Source organism: Panthera leo, chromosome A2 (assembly GCF_018350215.1).
Source record: "Panthera leo isolate Ple1 chromosome A2, P.leo_Ple1_pat1.1, whole genome shotgun sequence".
Lineage (NCBI taxonomy): Eukaryota > Metazoa > Chordata > Mammalia > Carnivora > Felidae > Panthera > Panthera leo.
The window spans coordinates 55843412-55859416 of NC_056680.1; the positions used below are offsets into that span (position 1 = coordinate 55843412).

At 55.0% G+C, this 16005-nt stretch overlaps 1 protein-coding gene across 6 annotated transcripts in view; it reads left to right on the forward strand.

Moving 5' to 3' along the window:
* The window catches only part of NUP210 (nucleoporin 210), a 108279-nt gene that overhangs the window by 30937 nt on the left and 61337 nt on the right, over nucleotides 1–16005 (forward strand). For all 6 annotated transcript variants that reach the window (XR_006195653.1, XM_042911850.1, XM_042911874.1 and 3 more), the window contains exons 7-13: nucleotides 4539–4697; nucleotides 5274–5342; nucleotides 7540–7646; nucleotides 8643–8783; nucleotides 9666–9803; nucleotides 10805–10960; nucleotides 12466–12664. Coding sequence is in view for 5 of the 6 variants with exons in the window: in XM_042911850.1 (XP_042767784.1) it covers nucleotides 4539–4697; nucleotides 5274–5342; nucleotides 7540–7646; nucleotides 8643–8783; nucleotides 9666–9803; nucleotides 10805–10960; nucleotides 12466–12664 (969 nt within the window). In the remaining variant the exon portion in view is untranslated. The remainder of the gene's footprint in view (nucleotides 1–4538; nucleotides 4698–5273; nucleotides 5343–7539; nucleotides 7647–8642; nucleotides 8784–9665; nucleotides 9804–10804; nucleotides 10961–12465; nucleotides 12665–16005) is intronic.

The window sequence follows — 16005 nt, forward strand, 5'->3', positions numbered from 1 at the left end:
CTTTGCGAGATGCTGCTTTCAGTCCTCTTGGGTGTGTGTCCGTCCCTTTGTTTTCAGAACGTCAGAAGCTGTGAACCTCACATGGGAGTGAGTCTTGCCCTCGGCCTGCCACTGAGTGCCGGGCAGCCTTGGCAGACCACTGTCCCCCCTTGGGGCTCAGTTTCTCCATCAGAGCCCTTGAGGCCTTTCTGTCTGTGCTGTGAGGGCAAAACTACTTAACGGATGTGCATTTGTTCTGGAAGTTCTAGACGGCCGTGGACCTGGGATGCATTTTATGTGATGAGCATTCTTCATGCAGCACCAGTCCTCCTAAGAATTATTACTGTTATTATCCTTTTTTAAAAACATTTACCCATGTTTCATGGTCAGAGCACAGGATGTTAAGATCTTGGGCACAGGAGTGTCACCTGTCCATCCGAGGGCTTTGATGTGTGTCTGGGTAGGTGCCTCCCCTAGATTGGAGGGTCACTCTGTGATGCGGGGTGCATAGATGCTTCAGTATCCAAGAAATTTGGGTTTTTGTGGCATAGATGGGGTCCTCAAAGAGACTGCCTCACCTCAGAGCAGTGGATCCAATCAGAAGCCACTGTGTGGCTCTCTGCCCTCAGACCACAGAAGCTGAGAAACCAACCCCTTCTGCATAGGACGCAGGGTGGGGCCTGAGGGCTGAGCCCCAACCAGGGAGGGCAGTGAGCATGGTTAAGGGTGGATTATTTTTTAAAAAAATTTTTTTATGTTTATCTAATTTTGAGAGAGAGAGGGACAGAGACAGAGCATGAGCAGGAGAGGGCAGAGAGAGAAGGAGGCACAGAATCCGAAGCAGGCTCCAGGCTCTGAGCTGTCAGCACAGGGCCCGACGTGGGGCTCGAACCTACAGACCGCGAGATCATGACCTGAGCCGAAGTCGGACACTTAACCGACTGAGCCACCCAGGCACTCCAATATTTACTCATTTTTTGAGAGAGAGACAGAGTGTGAGCAGGGGAGGGAAGAGACAGAGGGAGACACAGAATCCAAAGCAGGCTCCAGGCTCCCAGCTGTCAGCACAGAGCCTGATGCGGGGCTCGAACCCACGGACCGCGAGATCATGACCTGAGACGAAGTCGGACGCTTAACTGACTGAGCCACCCAGGCTCCCCAAGGGTGGGTGATTTAATTAAGACGTCTGAAGAGCTCACCCTGAATGAGTTCAGGGGCCATAGTTCAGGGGAACGGCACATCCCAAGTACCCAGGAAGCTTGTGGGTTTAGTGACTACTATAGACATCAGAGAATTGGAACACACAAGAGATACCCCAGGACTGGAAATAGTCATGTTGCCTCCCTTTCATCAGTGAGGTAATGAGATGGAAAATTCCTCCAAAGATAAACACACCTGTGTGATTGAGGGTTGTGGTTGGCACAGCTCTGGAGAGGATTCCAGACAGATGCCTTGAGAACTGAGCCAGCAAAGGCCTACCGTGAACGAGTCATATAAACGGAAACTCTGTCCATTCATTTTAGATGAATTTGTTGTTTTTTTTTTTAATTGAGATATAATTCACATCACTGTCATCCGAAACAAGTTGACTAGACAGGAAAGCCAGGACTGATGGTGTTACAGGGGACATGAATTTCAGCCACTGTCTGTCTTGCATGACATCCTGCTTTGGCTCGGAGAATTATAGGTTAGAGGACAGTCATGTGGATTTATTAGCATGTAGATCATTGTAACCCCAAGTTTATTCTTTCTGGGTTTTTTTTTTTTTTTGCGGTTTTCCTTCCTTAAAAATATAATTATTTTTTCTTCCATGTTTCCCTATGTCCCGCCTCTCTTTATTTGGGGACTTGCTGTCTTGCAAGCCCATTTATTGAGCACCTACTGTGTGCCGCAGCCTGCTGGGTGCTGTGTATGCGGCCCAGGTCCCTGCCCTCCTGGAGCGCACAGCCCAGCAGTCAATCCAATGATTACCCTGCAAACATGTTACAAGCGGGGGCCGGTGAGGGAGGAGAGGGGCTCTTGGAGCTCATGACAGGAGCCTCGGTGTTGCCTGCAGACCAGTGGGGGCCACAGGCCTCTCCCCTCGGTTCTCCACCCTGTTGGTGTTTGTGTTGCTTGCAGACCTGGCTGGCACAGTAACCACACCATCAGACAGAAGAAACCCTAGAAAGGACAATGCTGACTGAGGGCAGTGGAATAGTGGAAATGACTGAGCTAAAATGCACTGAAGCTGGGAAAACCAACCGCATAGATGGGTGTCTGTGTCCCAGGTGGCGAAGGACTTGGAACCCAGCACACCCTTGAGCTGTGCTTCCCAGCACTGAGTCACACGGGCTATGTGAGCAGGTGCTGGAGTTGGAGGCAGGGGAGTGAGCCCCCCACGGTCATGGGCTCAGGCCCACTTCCCCAGGAGCTCCGTGAGCCTACACGGGGTGGGTGGATTAGGAGCATGTCTGGAGCATTAGACGGGGTCCGGAGGGGTCACAGAGCCTGTCTCCTAGAAGCATGTGGGCCTCTTGGCTTACAGAGGGGCAGCCTTTGGGGATGGCCCTTTCCCCTCTGCAGACGGTAGACGGGCTGGTCTCGTGTCCCAAGAACAACCTTCCTATGTTTCCAGACAGATAGTGACCCTTAGTATTCAGTGCCTCTTAGAAGCAGCTGGTTCTGCGTTTGTAAGAGGTGTTTAAGGAGTCAGACAAGCCCCTTATTTTCGTTGTCTTAGGCTTTTGTAAATACGTCGTCGTGCAAGATCTTGTGAGAATCAGTATATTCCCTTCCCAAAATGGCCTATTCGTTTGGAGAACTTTAAATAAAGGAGGGAGCTAGTGCTTCATAAAACAACATAAAGTAATACTGCTCTATTGAGCAGCGGCATTATTTTATCATGGCATGGATCCTTGACGTGCTGCTGCTATTTTCTGAACATACGGTCTGCAAGCATCACAGCCCAGCTTGGCTGGGCTTCCCCCAGTTAGAGACAAGAAATGGGCTGTGTGTTCGCTAAGGGATTCTCAGTTCTAGTGTGCACTGGAATCCCCTGGAGAGCCTGTTCAAACTCTGAGCACTGGGCCCCCAGAGTTTGATCCAGAAGCTCTGGGCTGGGGCCAGTCATTTGTAGTTGGCAGGTGACGCAGATGGTCCAGGGACCACGCTTTGAGAGTCTCTGCTTGAGAGCAAGTTCTTGGGGGCTTACTAGAACACACAGAAGATACCCTAAGACCGGAAATAGACCAGTTGCCTCCCTTTTAGAGTTCCCATTGGAATCCTTGGGAATTCTGAAGGATGCTCGAGCTGCAATTCCTCCTGGTCCTTGTCCTGGACGCCTCCCGGGGCAAGGCCCTGAGCCGGGGCCCAGAGATGAACAACAAGCAGGGATGCTGTCAGCGGTTCTCCGCTTTCTTTTCTCTCTTGCCGGAGGGCGGGGACGTGGCAGCACCTACAGGCTCCACGAGTGGGTTGCTGGGTAGGAAATTTGATGGGCCAGGAAGAAGTCATGGGAAAGTGCTTGTGGTCTCTTTGGTTTGAATCCCAGCTCTGCCGCTGCCTGCTGTGGGACCTCCGGCGGGCTTCTTGTCCTGACTTCTGCAGCACCACCACCTTGAGGGTGTGGGCATCAGTAGTGCCTGTTTCAAGGGTTGTTGTGGGATAAAATGGGGTAATGTGCACATCAAACACCAGGCGCAGTCCTGCCACATCTCAATTTCGTGGTCAGTGGCAGCCACTTGTATCAAAAGTGCTCGTGGTCACTACCGTAGTGTGGAAAATGGATGCAGGGGTGGTGGATTTTGTGGAACCCCTTATGTCCTTGGGGAAATTGGTTTTCATCCTGGTCCAGAATGAGCGAGTTCTCTTCTACAACATGACACAGAGAGGGGAAGCATTGATGGATGGGCAGGATGGCAACAGAGAGAATTCTAGACTGAGCTCCCAAAACCCGGTGGGAAACCACGGATTGGTGCCTTTTTGGAAACTCCCAGAGGACGCACAGATCCAGTGAGCCCCATGCTGGACCCTTAGTGCAGTAATAGAGTTCATTTAACTCCTGTATGCTGTAAGCAGTCTGCAATTGGAGTCGGAAGCCGTGCTTAATTTAAAAAAAAAAAAAAAGACAGTTTACAGCAGTCACTGAAAAACTGATTGTCTCTGAAAATTCATGGAGAGTGTCAGCTTTCTCCACAGGCATTGAGCATAATGTTAAAATTAAAAGGGTTGATAAGATATAACACTGTATGTTAACTATACTGGAATTAAAAAAAAAGTATTGAGAAAGCTAAGCAAAAGAAAGAAATAGGAAGGAAGGAAAGAAGGAGGGAGGGAAGGAAGAAAGGGAGGGAGAGGGAAGGGAGGGAATGGAGGGAGGGAAGGAAGGGGGGGCAGAGAGGGAAGGAGGGAGGGCAGGAAGGAAGGAAAGAAGAAAGGAAGGAAGAAACAAGGAAAGTCCGTCCGTTAAGCAGCAGCCCTGGGAGACGCTTCCAGGGATTTGGGGCGGGACTGCTACATTGGCTACTAACGTTTCCTGTCTTTGCTCTTGTCTCCCCTTTTTGACTCCGGGTGGTCAGAGCTCTCAATGCCTTCCGAGCAGTATGAGCTGCAGCTTCAGAACAGCATCCCGAGCCCCGAGGGAGACCCGAGCAGGCCCGTGGCTGTCTTGGACCAGGACACGTCGATGGTCACTGCAGTGCAGCTGGGACAGAGCAACCTGGTTCTCAGCCACAGGAGTACCCTTTTCCCTGGCCAGTCTGCAAGTGCATATGTGTGCCTCACGCGGGATATCTGCTGTTGGGAAGCCCTTTTTCTCCCTGAAAGCTTGGCTAGGCTAAAAATAACCCTGTTTTCCCTCAAGGTCTGACAATCAGAAGGAACCGAAATAGCAACACGGCCGTGTAGAATTGCTCACCTCGGTGGGTGACTCACCGGAGAGGCTCCCCGGATGGGAGGTGGTGGCAGGAGCTGAGCCGTGCTCCTCGCCTCCGGAACCGTCTTGGGCGTGGGTAGCCTCATCCGAGGGGCCTGGCCGCGGCTGTTTCCACACTGGCACATGGGTTGTCCCTGTCCTAGACCTGCTCCCGTGGTCTCCAGTGTCTCTTGCAGAGATCTACCTTTGCTCATATAGGAAGTGTGGGCCCTTGGGTTCTGGAAAACGGCCTTGTTCTATTTGGCCTCAGGCGAGCAAGCTTTCATCCCCTCTCCTTTGCCTGTGATGTCTAGATGGTAATCAAGTCATCCAAGCCAGCTGAATCCTGCCAGCCAGTCTGTTTTCCTTCCTATGTTTTGTTCCTTAATTAAGAATTCAGGTATCCGCATGCAGGGTGCTTCTAGGTTACCCAACAGCACCATCTACGTGGTTGAACCTGGATACCTGGGTGAGTTGGGTCATCGTGGGTCCCCCTGGATGTTGTTTATTTATAGGAGTTAAAAAATACAAGTAAAGGGAACGGCTCCCTAGAAAGTGCTTCAGTCTGGCCAGCTCTGCCAGTCCTTGTCCGGCTGCTCCCTAGTCCTTCCCCCACTGATGCACAGACAAGCAGAGGGTAGGCCAAGGTCAGGGTAGGCGACCGGCTCAACAGAGACAGAAATATTTCGGTCGAGTCAGTAGGGCTTTGTCCCTTCCTGGGTTTTATTCCAGCCTCTGTCCAGACCTGACCGTGGCTGTGGCCATTTGGAGGTTGGGGGCCCCAGTGGGCAGCACAGTTGCAAAGGAGCCCCTAAAGCAGTGTGGCACTTGGTAAAAGTCTCAGTGGGGAGGAAGGGGAGGTGTTTGACTGAGGGAGGAAGGGAGGAATCTGCACTTATGGAGGACCTATAGGGGCAGAGCCGGGGCCCAGGGGCTGCCATAACTGACTGCGGCTTGGCAGATGTCCGCGACACGTGTCACCCCTGGTCACAGTGACGGTGCTTCCTTTGTGTTTCCTCGGAGTTGACTCCTTGTTGAGCGTACCGAACTGGTTCAGGCCAGACAGCACTTGACTGACACGCGGCAACCCCTTAGGTCCTCTTGTTAGCTACCACATGAGCTTGCTGCTTGGTGCGGACCCCAGCTGACCGTGCAGTGACACCTGGCAGGGGAGCCCTGTGTGTCTCAGGGACTTCATTTATTCAGAAAGGTTTTCTTGGTACCTTCCCTCAGTCTGGCCTCTGCTGGGCATCGGGGCTCTGGAGGGAGGAAGCTTAGGTCCTCGCGCAGGAGAGACCAGTGTGAACGGATGGTGACAGGACAGGGGTCCAGAGCCAGTGGATGTGAGTGCAGAGGAAAGGCCTCTGGGAGATGATGTTCGAGGCAGGCGTTTCAGAGGGGCTCCTTCCGAGGCAGGTCAGCCCGGCCGAAGTAACAGCTCGGGCGCAGGTGTGGTGAGAAAGCGCGTGGCCTCTTGGGGGTCAGCCAGCAGCTGCTGTGGCCCCGAGTGGGAACACAGCCGGAGGCCTGGGAGGGAGGGCCGCTCACCCGGGTAGAATGCTCAGTGCCAGGCCTCAGAGGGAAACCCTGTGGATTCAGAGCATTACTCACTGGGGATACAGTGGGTAGAAGTCCTGCGGATTAACAGCATAGACTCACAGTGGATTCAGAGGTAGACTCACTTTGGATTTGGATCATAGACTCACTGCGGGTTCAGACTGTAGACCTCCTGTGGATTCAGTGTAGACTCCCTGCGGATTCACAGTGTAGACCTCCTGTGGGTTCAGTATAGACTCACTGCAGGTTCAGAGTGTAGACCTCCTGTGGATTCAGATGTAGACTCCCTGCGGATTCACAGTGTAGACCTCCTGTGGATTCAGTGTAGACTCGCTGCGGGTTCAGAGTGTAGACCTCCTGTGGATTCAGTGTAGACTCCCTGCGGATTCACAGTGTAGACCTCCTGTGGGTTCAGTATAGACTCACTGCGGGTTCAGAGTGTAGACCTACTGTGGATTCAGTGTAGACTCGTGGAGTCACAGTGTAGACCTACTGTGGATTCAGTGTAGACTTGCTGTGGGTTCAGAGTGTAGACCTACTGTGGATTCAGATGTGGATTCAGATTCAGATTCAGACCTACTCAGATTCACAGTGTAGACCTCCTGTGGATTCAGTGTAGACTCGTGGAGTCACAGTGTAGACCTCCTGTGGATTCAGATGTAGACTCCCTGCGGGTTCAGAGTATAGACCTACTGTGGATTCAGTGTAGACTCACTGCGGGTTCAGAGTGTAGACCTACTGTGGATTCAGATGTGGATTCAGATTCAGATTCAGACCTACTCAGATTCACAGTGTAGACCTACTGTGGATTCAGTGTAGAGCATCCGTGGACTGTCCGATCAAGTGTGAGTGAGCCCTTGAGCAGCCAGTGAGGGATGTGCTCAGGTTGGTCCTGGGCATCTGAGAGATCACCTCAGGTTCTGAGGGCTCAGGTTGGTGGTGGGCGTCAGATCTCACCATGATCAGCAGCTCTTCTTTCTCCTCGGAGGGGAGCAGGTTGTGAGCGGCTGCGGGGCCCTGGGGCTGATGGTGCCTGGTACCATCCCCTTCCTCAGCTGCACGCCCCTGTGGTCCGGGTGGTCAGGCTTTGTTGCTTGCCTGCTTTGTAGGGTTCGCCGTCCAGCCTGGTGACAGGTGGGTGCTGGAGACGGGCCGCCTGTATGAAATTACCATTGAAGTGCTTGACAAGTCCGGCAACAAGGTCTACCTGTCCGACGTGAGTGCCTGCCTCGGGGCCCGGCGGGGTGTGGGACGCGTCTCCCAGAGCAGCGCCTGAAGCAGCAGGGCCCCCACGCGGGCAAGCTGAGTCCGGTGATTCCTGGTGGTGCTGCCGGGTCCACGGGAGACAGCACCGTGGGATCCCGGGGGCCTCTCAGGACGTTGTGAGCCTGGGAGTCTGCACCCCTGGCCCTCTCCCTGTAGGGCTGGAGCGGGGAGAGGAAGCCACAGGCAGCACAGTCCAAGGAGGCGGTGACGGGAAGCAAGCGTTGTCTGCCAGCTGCCTTCCTGCTCCCTTGTCATTAGCCTGAGACTTTACCTCACTCTGCTGAGGATGCATCTTTTCCTGCAGGGCCAGGAATACCTATAACTCTGTCTGGAAGTCCCAGGTGACCAAGGCCAACATCCCTTAGCTTTCTGGCTCTAGAAAGGAACGGCAGACATAGGTGGGGGGAGAGGAGTCTCGGCACGTTTTGTTCCTTCAGGAGAGGTTTCCAGGATCCTCAGTTGGACCATCTGGGACCTTCCTGGCGGCTTCTGAGGTTTGAGAAGAAGGAGGCAAGGTTCCCCCTTAGGCAGCTTTGCAGGTTATTGCTTTCTTTGTGTTATTGAGCAAGGACCCTGACGATCATCCTTTTTTAGGGGTGAGGGGGGGTCAGGCTCTCGTGGATATTCACGACCTTTTTTGTGGTTTGGTGTTTAGTGGTTTCTTTGCTGGGACCTCAGGGTCTGAGAAAACTGACATGGGCTTGAGCACCACTGGGTGATCACAGCAGGAGCGCTGGGTCCCGGGCCCTGCGGGGAGGGTGGCCTGGGAGGGCTCCAAGGCCAGAGTGGTCAGAGCTCAGTTCTGGGGCCTCGCCCAGCTCCTCTGCTGGTTTTGAGGCCCCTGGGCCTCAGGCGGCCCTGTGGCCTGACCTCGCTCCTTTCCTGCATTCTGACTTCCGGACTCGTCCCAGAAGCGCCTCTCTCACCCATCCTGCCCCCCTTCCAGAATCTCCGCATCGACACCGTGTTACCTCCTGAGTTCTTTGAGGTGCTCGCTTCTTCCCAGAATGGCTCGTACCATCACGTCAGGGCGACAAAGAAGGGCCAGACGGCTATCGAGGCAGCCCTCACCTCCGTGGTGGACCAGGTGAGTTGGCACCTCCCTCTGTGTTCACCCCCCGCGCCCTCCCAGGCCGGACATGAGCTCTGGGAGGCCGGGGACCCCCGGATCAGCCTGGTGTGCTGCTCTCATGGGTACCGTGAGGGTCGCCTCCGTCTGGGCTCTCGAGGGCTGTCTGGTGGTGGGGCTTGGGGCTTTCCCTGTCCCCCGTCCCCATACTGGGTGCCCCTCTTCCCCTGCCCTTTGCCAGCCCCTGTGAAGGTGAGTCTGCCCTTCTGGGATTGGGGCAGAAACCCTGTTGGGGAAACCACACTGGGCCCGTGTGTCTAGCTGTGGTACAGCCAGGAGCCAGGAGCATCCCTTTGGCCGTTTGGCTGCTTGGGTCCTTCCAAGTCCTTTCATTTAAAAGGCCGGTCAGTTTTAGGTGTGAGCAGGTTTTTACTGATTGGGAAATTGGCATGGGTGACGGGTGATCTCTTCCTACCCTGCACAAACCTGCCCCGGACCTGGAGGAGGCAGCTAGAGGCAGCAGAGAGAACGGCCTGGGGGTTAGACAGCGATTCCTACCAGTCTCACTTCAGCTCTGGGGGTTTTGGGCAAGTTGCTTTCGTGCCCCATGTCTCAGTTTTTCTGCCTGTAAAGTGGGATAACCACATCGTCCCACCTGGGGTGCCGTGAAGATGAAGTCAGGCAGCATTTACTTGAGTGGCTGTTACAGAGCCGTGGAAAGCTGTCTCCATGGAGACAGAGGAGGGTGGAGGGTATCCGGCATCATCCTTCCTGCTCCCCGACAATCACAAAATCTCCTTGTGACCTGATCTCCGGGGAGGGGTGGGGGTCTGCTTGGGTGCAAAAACTTCTGATGACCTGGTTGTCATGGTGACGTGCAGCTCCCTCACCCCCTTGTAGGATGGAGGGGTCCACACGTTGCGGGTACCTGTGTGGAACCAGCAGGAGGTAGAAATTCACGTCCCCATCACCCTCTATCCGAGCATCTTGACGTTTCCGTGGCAACCAAAGACGGGCGCCTATCAGTACACAATAAAGGTAACTGACACCCCACATCTGGGTTCGCTCCTTTGGGGGTTTCCATGGGATTAGGGCTTTTTGTCTATTCTGTGTCTTTTACTGTTACCTTCTAGTGGTTGGAGAGAATTTAAAATCGGGGAGTTTTTATGCTTTTTCTACTTTCTGGGGTGTCCGTCACAGCGTCATATTTTGGCAATCAGAAAAAAAAAAACAAACGCAGATCAACAGACAAGGAAGCATAATAAAGAAAGCCTCGAGGGCACATTCAACTTCAGCATTAGTTTTTGTTAAAAAATAAAATAATAATGATAAAAAAAGGTTGTTTTCCAAAAGCAGTGTAAATATCCTTGGAGAAGAATTTGAAATTCAAGGCGAGAACATCTCTAACTGTCACCTATCAAGTGTTCTCGGTCTTTGATATGCACGCGCCCACCTGGCCTCAGTCAGCGGGCACTGACCGACTCCCATGGGGGCTCGAGCCCCGGTGGCCAGCACTGTCCCTGCTGTCTCCCTGGCCGTGACGACTGTCACCGGCACCTGCTGCCTGTTCACTCAGGTGTGTCCCCGTCCAGGGCTTGGGGTGCTGGCCTCCGATGTGGGGAGCCACTGGACTGCCTGTACTTCAGGGGAGACGGCTAGCAGCAGGAGGGGTGTGTGCCGGGAGGGAGCCTGTGCCTGGTCGGGGAAGCAGCTTCCTGGACCTTGCCGTGTGGCCCAGGGTCCTCCCACTCGGGTCTGCGGGTGCCGCCAGGTCTGGGGCCAGTGTCACGGGCGTGTGCGTATGTGTGTGTCGGCCACAAGGCCCCCACAGCATGAGGACCGGAAATGAGACCCGGTAGAGAGAGCGAGGTGGGGAGGCGGCCTCCAGCCGGGGGTCGGCTGATGCTGCAGGTGGTGAGAGGCTGCTGACCGTGAGAGTCAGAGAGCGAGCGTGAGTGTGCGGCAGGAAGAGACAGACAGAGGGAGAGAGAGAGAGCGCGGGCAGGCAGGCGGGCCGATGCACTGGTTTTCCTCCCCAGGCCCACGGCGGGAGTGGGAACTTCAGCTGGTCTTCGTCAAGCCACATGGTGGCCATGGTCACCGTCAAGGGCGTCATGACCACAGGCAGTAACACTGGACTCAGTGTGATCCAGGCGCATGACGTGCAGAACCCGCTCCACTTTGGGGAGATGAAGGTGAGACCTCGGGGCCCCGGACAGCTTGGGGGCGGGGTTGGGGGTGGGGAGAGGCGCAGGACTGAGGTCTCCAGCCCGCCTCCTGACATGCAGCCTTCAGGCTTATTCAGAAGCACTTCGGCCCTCAGTCTTGGACTGGGTTTTGGTGGCCGGCAGGGGGATGGGGGTCAGGCCCCAGCCCCGCCCTTGAGGAGCTCAGGTCACAGCAGGGGGATGGGTGTGACATCCCCCACCAGGCAGGGGATGAGACCAGAAGGGGCAGGGTCAGCATAGTGAGAGTTTCTGGAAGGGGGACCAGGGAACACAGAAGACATGAGGTAACCAAGGGGCCATTCTAGAAAAGTCCTCAAACCTGAAAGGAATGAAACCTCCAAGTCAGAAGTGATGCTGAGCGTTGGCAAATTCATGGTCAAAGGGAGGCCCCAGACTCCGTGAGATCTGGCTCTGACTCATTTCCTTCTCTGTACTGGAGCCCTGCACCTGGCTGTTGACCCCAGGTGGTGCAGGACCAGCTCACGTGGCGAAGGCCGTGGGTGGTGGGTGTGAGTCACTGCCACCCACCTTGGCCTCCTGACTTCCTGACCCTGACCCCGACCTCCACCTACCTCTATGACTTCACTTAGGCAGAAGTCAAAGCTCCTTACACAGCGTGTCCAGTCTCAACCTGCTCGTATATTATTTGGGACGTGGATGGACAGGTTGTCCTGGTCTTTATATCTGGATCCACATAGATACACACACACACACACACACACACACACACACACACACACACTCCTGTCTAAGGATCGATCTCATTCTCATGTAAAAAGGGTCGTAGCCAAGACCCTTTAGCTACAGCATGATTGTCAAATTATGGATTAACTGTGACCACTGTCCTCCTCCCCCTGAGTTTCTTTAATCTCAGTACACGTGCTACCTTTCATCCAGTTGCTCAGCAGCCTGGGGACAGTTCCTCGAGAGACTGTGTAATGGCCCCAGAGGCCAGGCTGCCCGGCCCAGACCCACCGTCCAGGTTTTCTCAAGTAGAGGTGGCTAATAAAATCTTAACAAAGAGCCTGAGAGCACTGAATGAATTAGCAGTGTTTTTAGAACAGAACCTGGAGCATGACAAGTTTTGTTTTATAGAAGTGTCATCTGTGGGTGATGATGCCTCTCTCACCCTGTATTGTGGCCTTCTTTATATTCCTCCAGCAAGCTGAGCTGGTACGTGGCTCAGGACCTTTGCACCGACTGTCTCTGCTTCCCGGAATGTTTTCCCCCTACACTTCTGTCTGGCTGCGTCTGACATGGCTCTCAGGTCTGAGCTCCTGGGTCACCTTATCAGAGCGGCCTTCCCTGACAGCTCTGTCCCCCAATTCACTGCACACACCTGTCCTCCCAGCTCAGTCTCTTCACTGACGTGTCCTCAGTGCCCAGTGCACGGCAGCTCTTAGGAAACACTAGCACATGCCCTTCCTCTCCCGCGGAACCCGATGACCTCAGTCCACACCACTGTCCCACAGGTGTACGTGATCGAGCCCAGCAGCATGGAGTTCGCACCATGCCAGGTGGAGGCACGCGTGGGCCAGACCTTGGAGCTGCCGCTGAGGATCAACGGCCTCATTCCTGGTGGGGCCGACGAGGTGGTCACCCTGAGCGACTGCTCCCATTTCGACTTGGCGATCGAGGTGGAGAACCAGGGCGTGTTCCAGCCACTCCCAGGTGAGCCAGCACTGATGAGGGGGCACCAGACAGAATGCCTAAGTTCTCAACAGGGGCTGTCCCCGATTGCCCACTGGAGGGCTTGAGACATCGGGGCGGGGGGGGGGGGGCGGGTCATAGCACGAGGAATGACATGTGTCCCCTTGTCCACCATCAGCAGTGGTCTGGTCCGGCTCCTGCCCATCGTGTGACCCACCCTGTCATTGGGCTTTGGGAGCCCTCAGTTGCCACATCTCTAAAATGGGTGTCATCTTAAATAGAATCACATGTCCTCGTGACCATTGCAGTGCCTGGATTTGCAGTAGGTACTCGGGATACCTGTCGGTAGGGATTTTGGCTGGTGACAGAATCCTGACACCTTGGTGGCATGAAGCGTGTCCACCCCTCAATGCACATTGACCTTTCCTCTTTGGCTTGCCCCGCGGGGCTTCGGTTGTGATGTCGGTGGTAATGGTGGCGGTGGCAGTCAGTTTAAAGAACGTCAACCCCACCAGGTGCAGAGTAAGCACTCAGTATGTGTGTGTGACTCATCAGACTTCGTGGGAGGGCGGGCTATGGTTGGCCCACGTGTCAGATGAAGAGACAGGGAACTGCTCTTCACTAGCTAGCTGCTCAGGGTCACACAAGGGCACAGGTGAGGGTGGGATACAGACCTGGGTGTGTCTGACACTGACCGTGGAGCCATCATCCCCTGAGAGGTGGAGACGGGGCAGTGAGGGGATTCCTGTGGATGAAGAAAGCCAAGGACTGACAATCCAGTGAGGGAGGAAGGTTTGGGGAGGGGTTGGAAGTAACAGGTGGGCAGGGCCTCGGTGGTCAGCCGCCCGGGGTAAAGACCTCTGCGTGAGGGAGAGAGAGGCCCGCTGAGGCAGGAGAGGAGCTGCCCCCCTGCGCTGCCCCTGACGTGTGTCTACCCGCTCCTCACTAGCTGTGAGGGTTATGAACGAATGTCCCTCAGCCCAGCGCAAGAAGCATGTTTCAAGGAGATTGGTTCTGAAGGTAGCAGCCGAGACCAACACCCATGGTGTCAAAATTTCCCTCAGAAAGCTCCTGGAATGTCCCTTGGTGTAGAGTACACATGTGGCTTGGTGAAGCCTCGCTTATAGGGTCCAGGCTATATGAGAAATACATACCTTCTAACCTGGAGCCTAGCCTGGCCACAGAGATGCAGGCGTCCAGAGGATCTGTGGGGCCAGTGACCAGGTGGGGCCAGCGGGTTGAGTGACATCTGTCTGGGGCCCAGGAGGCTCATGGGACAGGTGCTTGGGGCAGATGTATCCCCACGCTAGGCTTCCTTCTCTGTCTGTCTGTCTCAGGTGAGATTGCCTGGTTGAGAGGACACGTGATGGGTCCCTCAGTGGCTGCAGCCCCAGGCCCCAAGACTCCCTCTCGGTGAGTTTGGGGCTCCACTTTCTTCCTGCTGGAGTTGGCAGCTGGGGTCCCATTTCCTCCTTGTCCTCATCGCTGAAGCCCCCTTGGAAGCTGTTTGGCCGTGGGCACCATTGCAAGCCTTTGATGGAGCCCCAGGGCTCTGGGCTTGGCGGGGTGCTGTGACACCTGGGCTCCTGCTCTGCCCTGGCCCTTGCTCTGCTCCCAGCCTCGGCTGGTTTTCAGCAGCCTGTTCGCTGAGCACCTAGTAAGTGCTGTGCTCTGGGGGTTCCTGGTGAACACGAGACGTGTGGTGTCTCCTTCATGGCCCACTAAGAACCAAGACAGGTGGCTCCACAGGCATTTACGGTGCCTGGGACGGAGTGGGCCGGTGGGCGAGCACAGGGACCGTGAGTTCTGTCCCACCCCTGGGCGTGCACTCGGCAGGAAAACCTGAACATATTCCTCGGCAGAAGTTGGGTGCCTGAGCCAGTTTGGGGATGTCTGGGAAGGCTGCTTAAATGAAGTGAGAGCTGAACCTGAAGGATGGGAGGGGGAAAATTGGGAGAAGAGTGTTCTGAGAAGCAGGAAGAGTAGGTCAGGAGCCAGAGACCGCAGAGGGAGTGACACGTTCCAAGTTCGGCCCCAGGTCAGGGCGGAGGTCGTGGGACGGGAGAGCCTGGCACTCGGGGAGTGCTGAGTCTCTACACCAGGCAGGCTGGGGCAGGGGGCAGAGGGCATCACGCTCAGGCCGCCCCGCCCCCACTCCCCAGCACCCACTTCCCAGCTCTGCAGAGGACCCGGCGTCCTGTCTCACATTCAGGGCCGAGTCCAGGAGAGCATTCGCCCAGCCTCTCTGAACCCGACCGGAAGCCAGCAGGGTCCACACTCAGACCTAGCATTGCCCTATTCGCTGTGTGTGATTGTGGACACAGGCCCACTGGGCAGAGCTGCAGTTTTCCGGGGCTCGTGGGCTCTGCCCGTGGACTCTATAGCCCACCCTTCCTGGCGGTGCGGGGACTTCTGCCCTGGCCACAGTGGTGGCCACTGACACAACAGCGTGCTCTGTCCCAACCTGGAAACATCGCCAGTGCTCCTCAGCTGGTGAATGGATGAGCAGACTGACTGTGGGGCACCCTCGCAGCACAGTATTCCGCAATAAAAAGGAACCGGCTTACTGATCATGGGACAGCATAGATGAATTTCAAAAACATGCTGCGTGACAGCCGCCAGACCCAAAGAATGCGCTTCATTGGCGTGCAGTGGGGGGCACACCGATCTCCATGGAGAGAGAGACGGAAAGTACAGCAGTGGCTGCCGGGGACTGGAGAGGGGAGGGCGCCACTGGCCATGGGTGCAGGTTTCGTTTTGGGAGATGAGATGTTCTAGAATTAGTGGTGGTAGTTGCCCAACTCTGTGAATGTGTTAAAAAACCACTGAATTGTGTGTGCACTCGAAATGGGTGATTCTGGGGGGCCTGGGTAGCTCAGTCGGTTAAGCGTCAGACTTCGGCCTGGGTCATGATCTCGTGGTTCATCAGTTCGAGCCCCGCACCGGGCTCTGTGCTGACAGCTCGGAGCCTGGAGCCTGCTGCGGATTCTGTGTCTCCCTCTCTCTCTCTGCCCCACTCCTGCTCATGCTCTCTCTCTCTCTCTCTCAAAAATAAACAAACATTAAAAAAAAAAGCTAAAAAAAAAATAAATGGGTGATTCTGTGACATGTGAGTTATAGTTCAATAAAATTATTATTTAATAAAACCCCAAAACCCTTAAACCATGATGTAAAACGAATGCCATAGTGCTTGCTTCCAGGGAAAGGGGTGAGCAGGGATTGCCTGAGAAGGAGCAGGAGGGAACCATGGGGATAGGTCGTGTCCCGCATCTTGGTAGAGGTTAGGGCTTCACAGGTAGACGCGTCTGTCAGAACTCATGGCATGGTCCACTTAAGATCTGTACTATTTCACTATGTGTAAA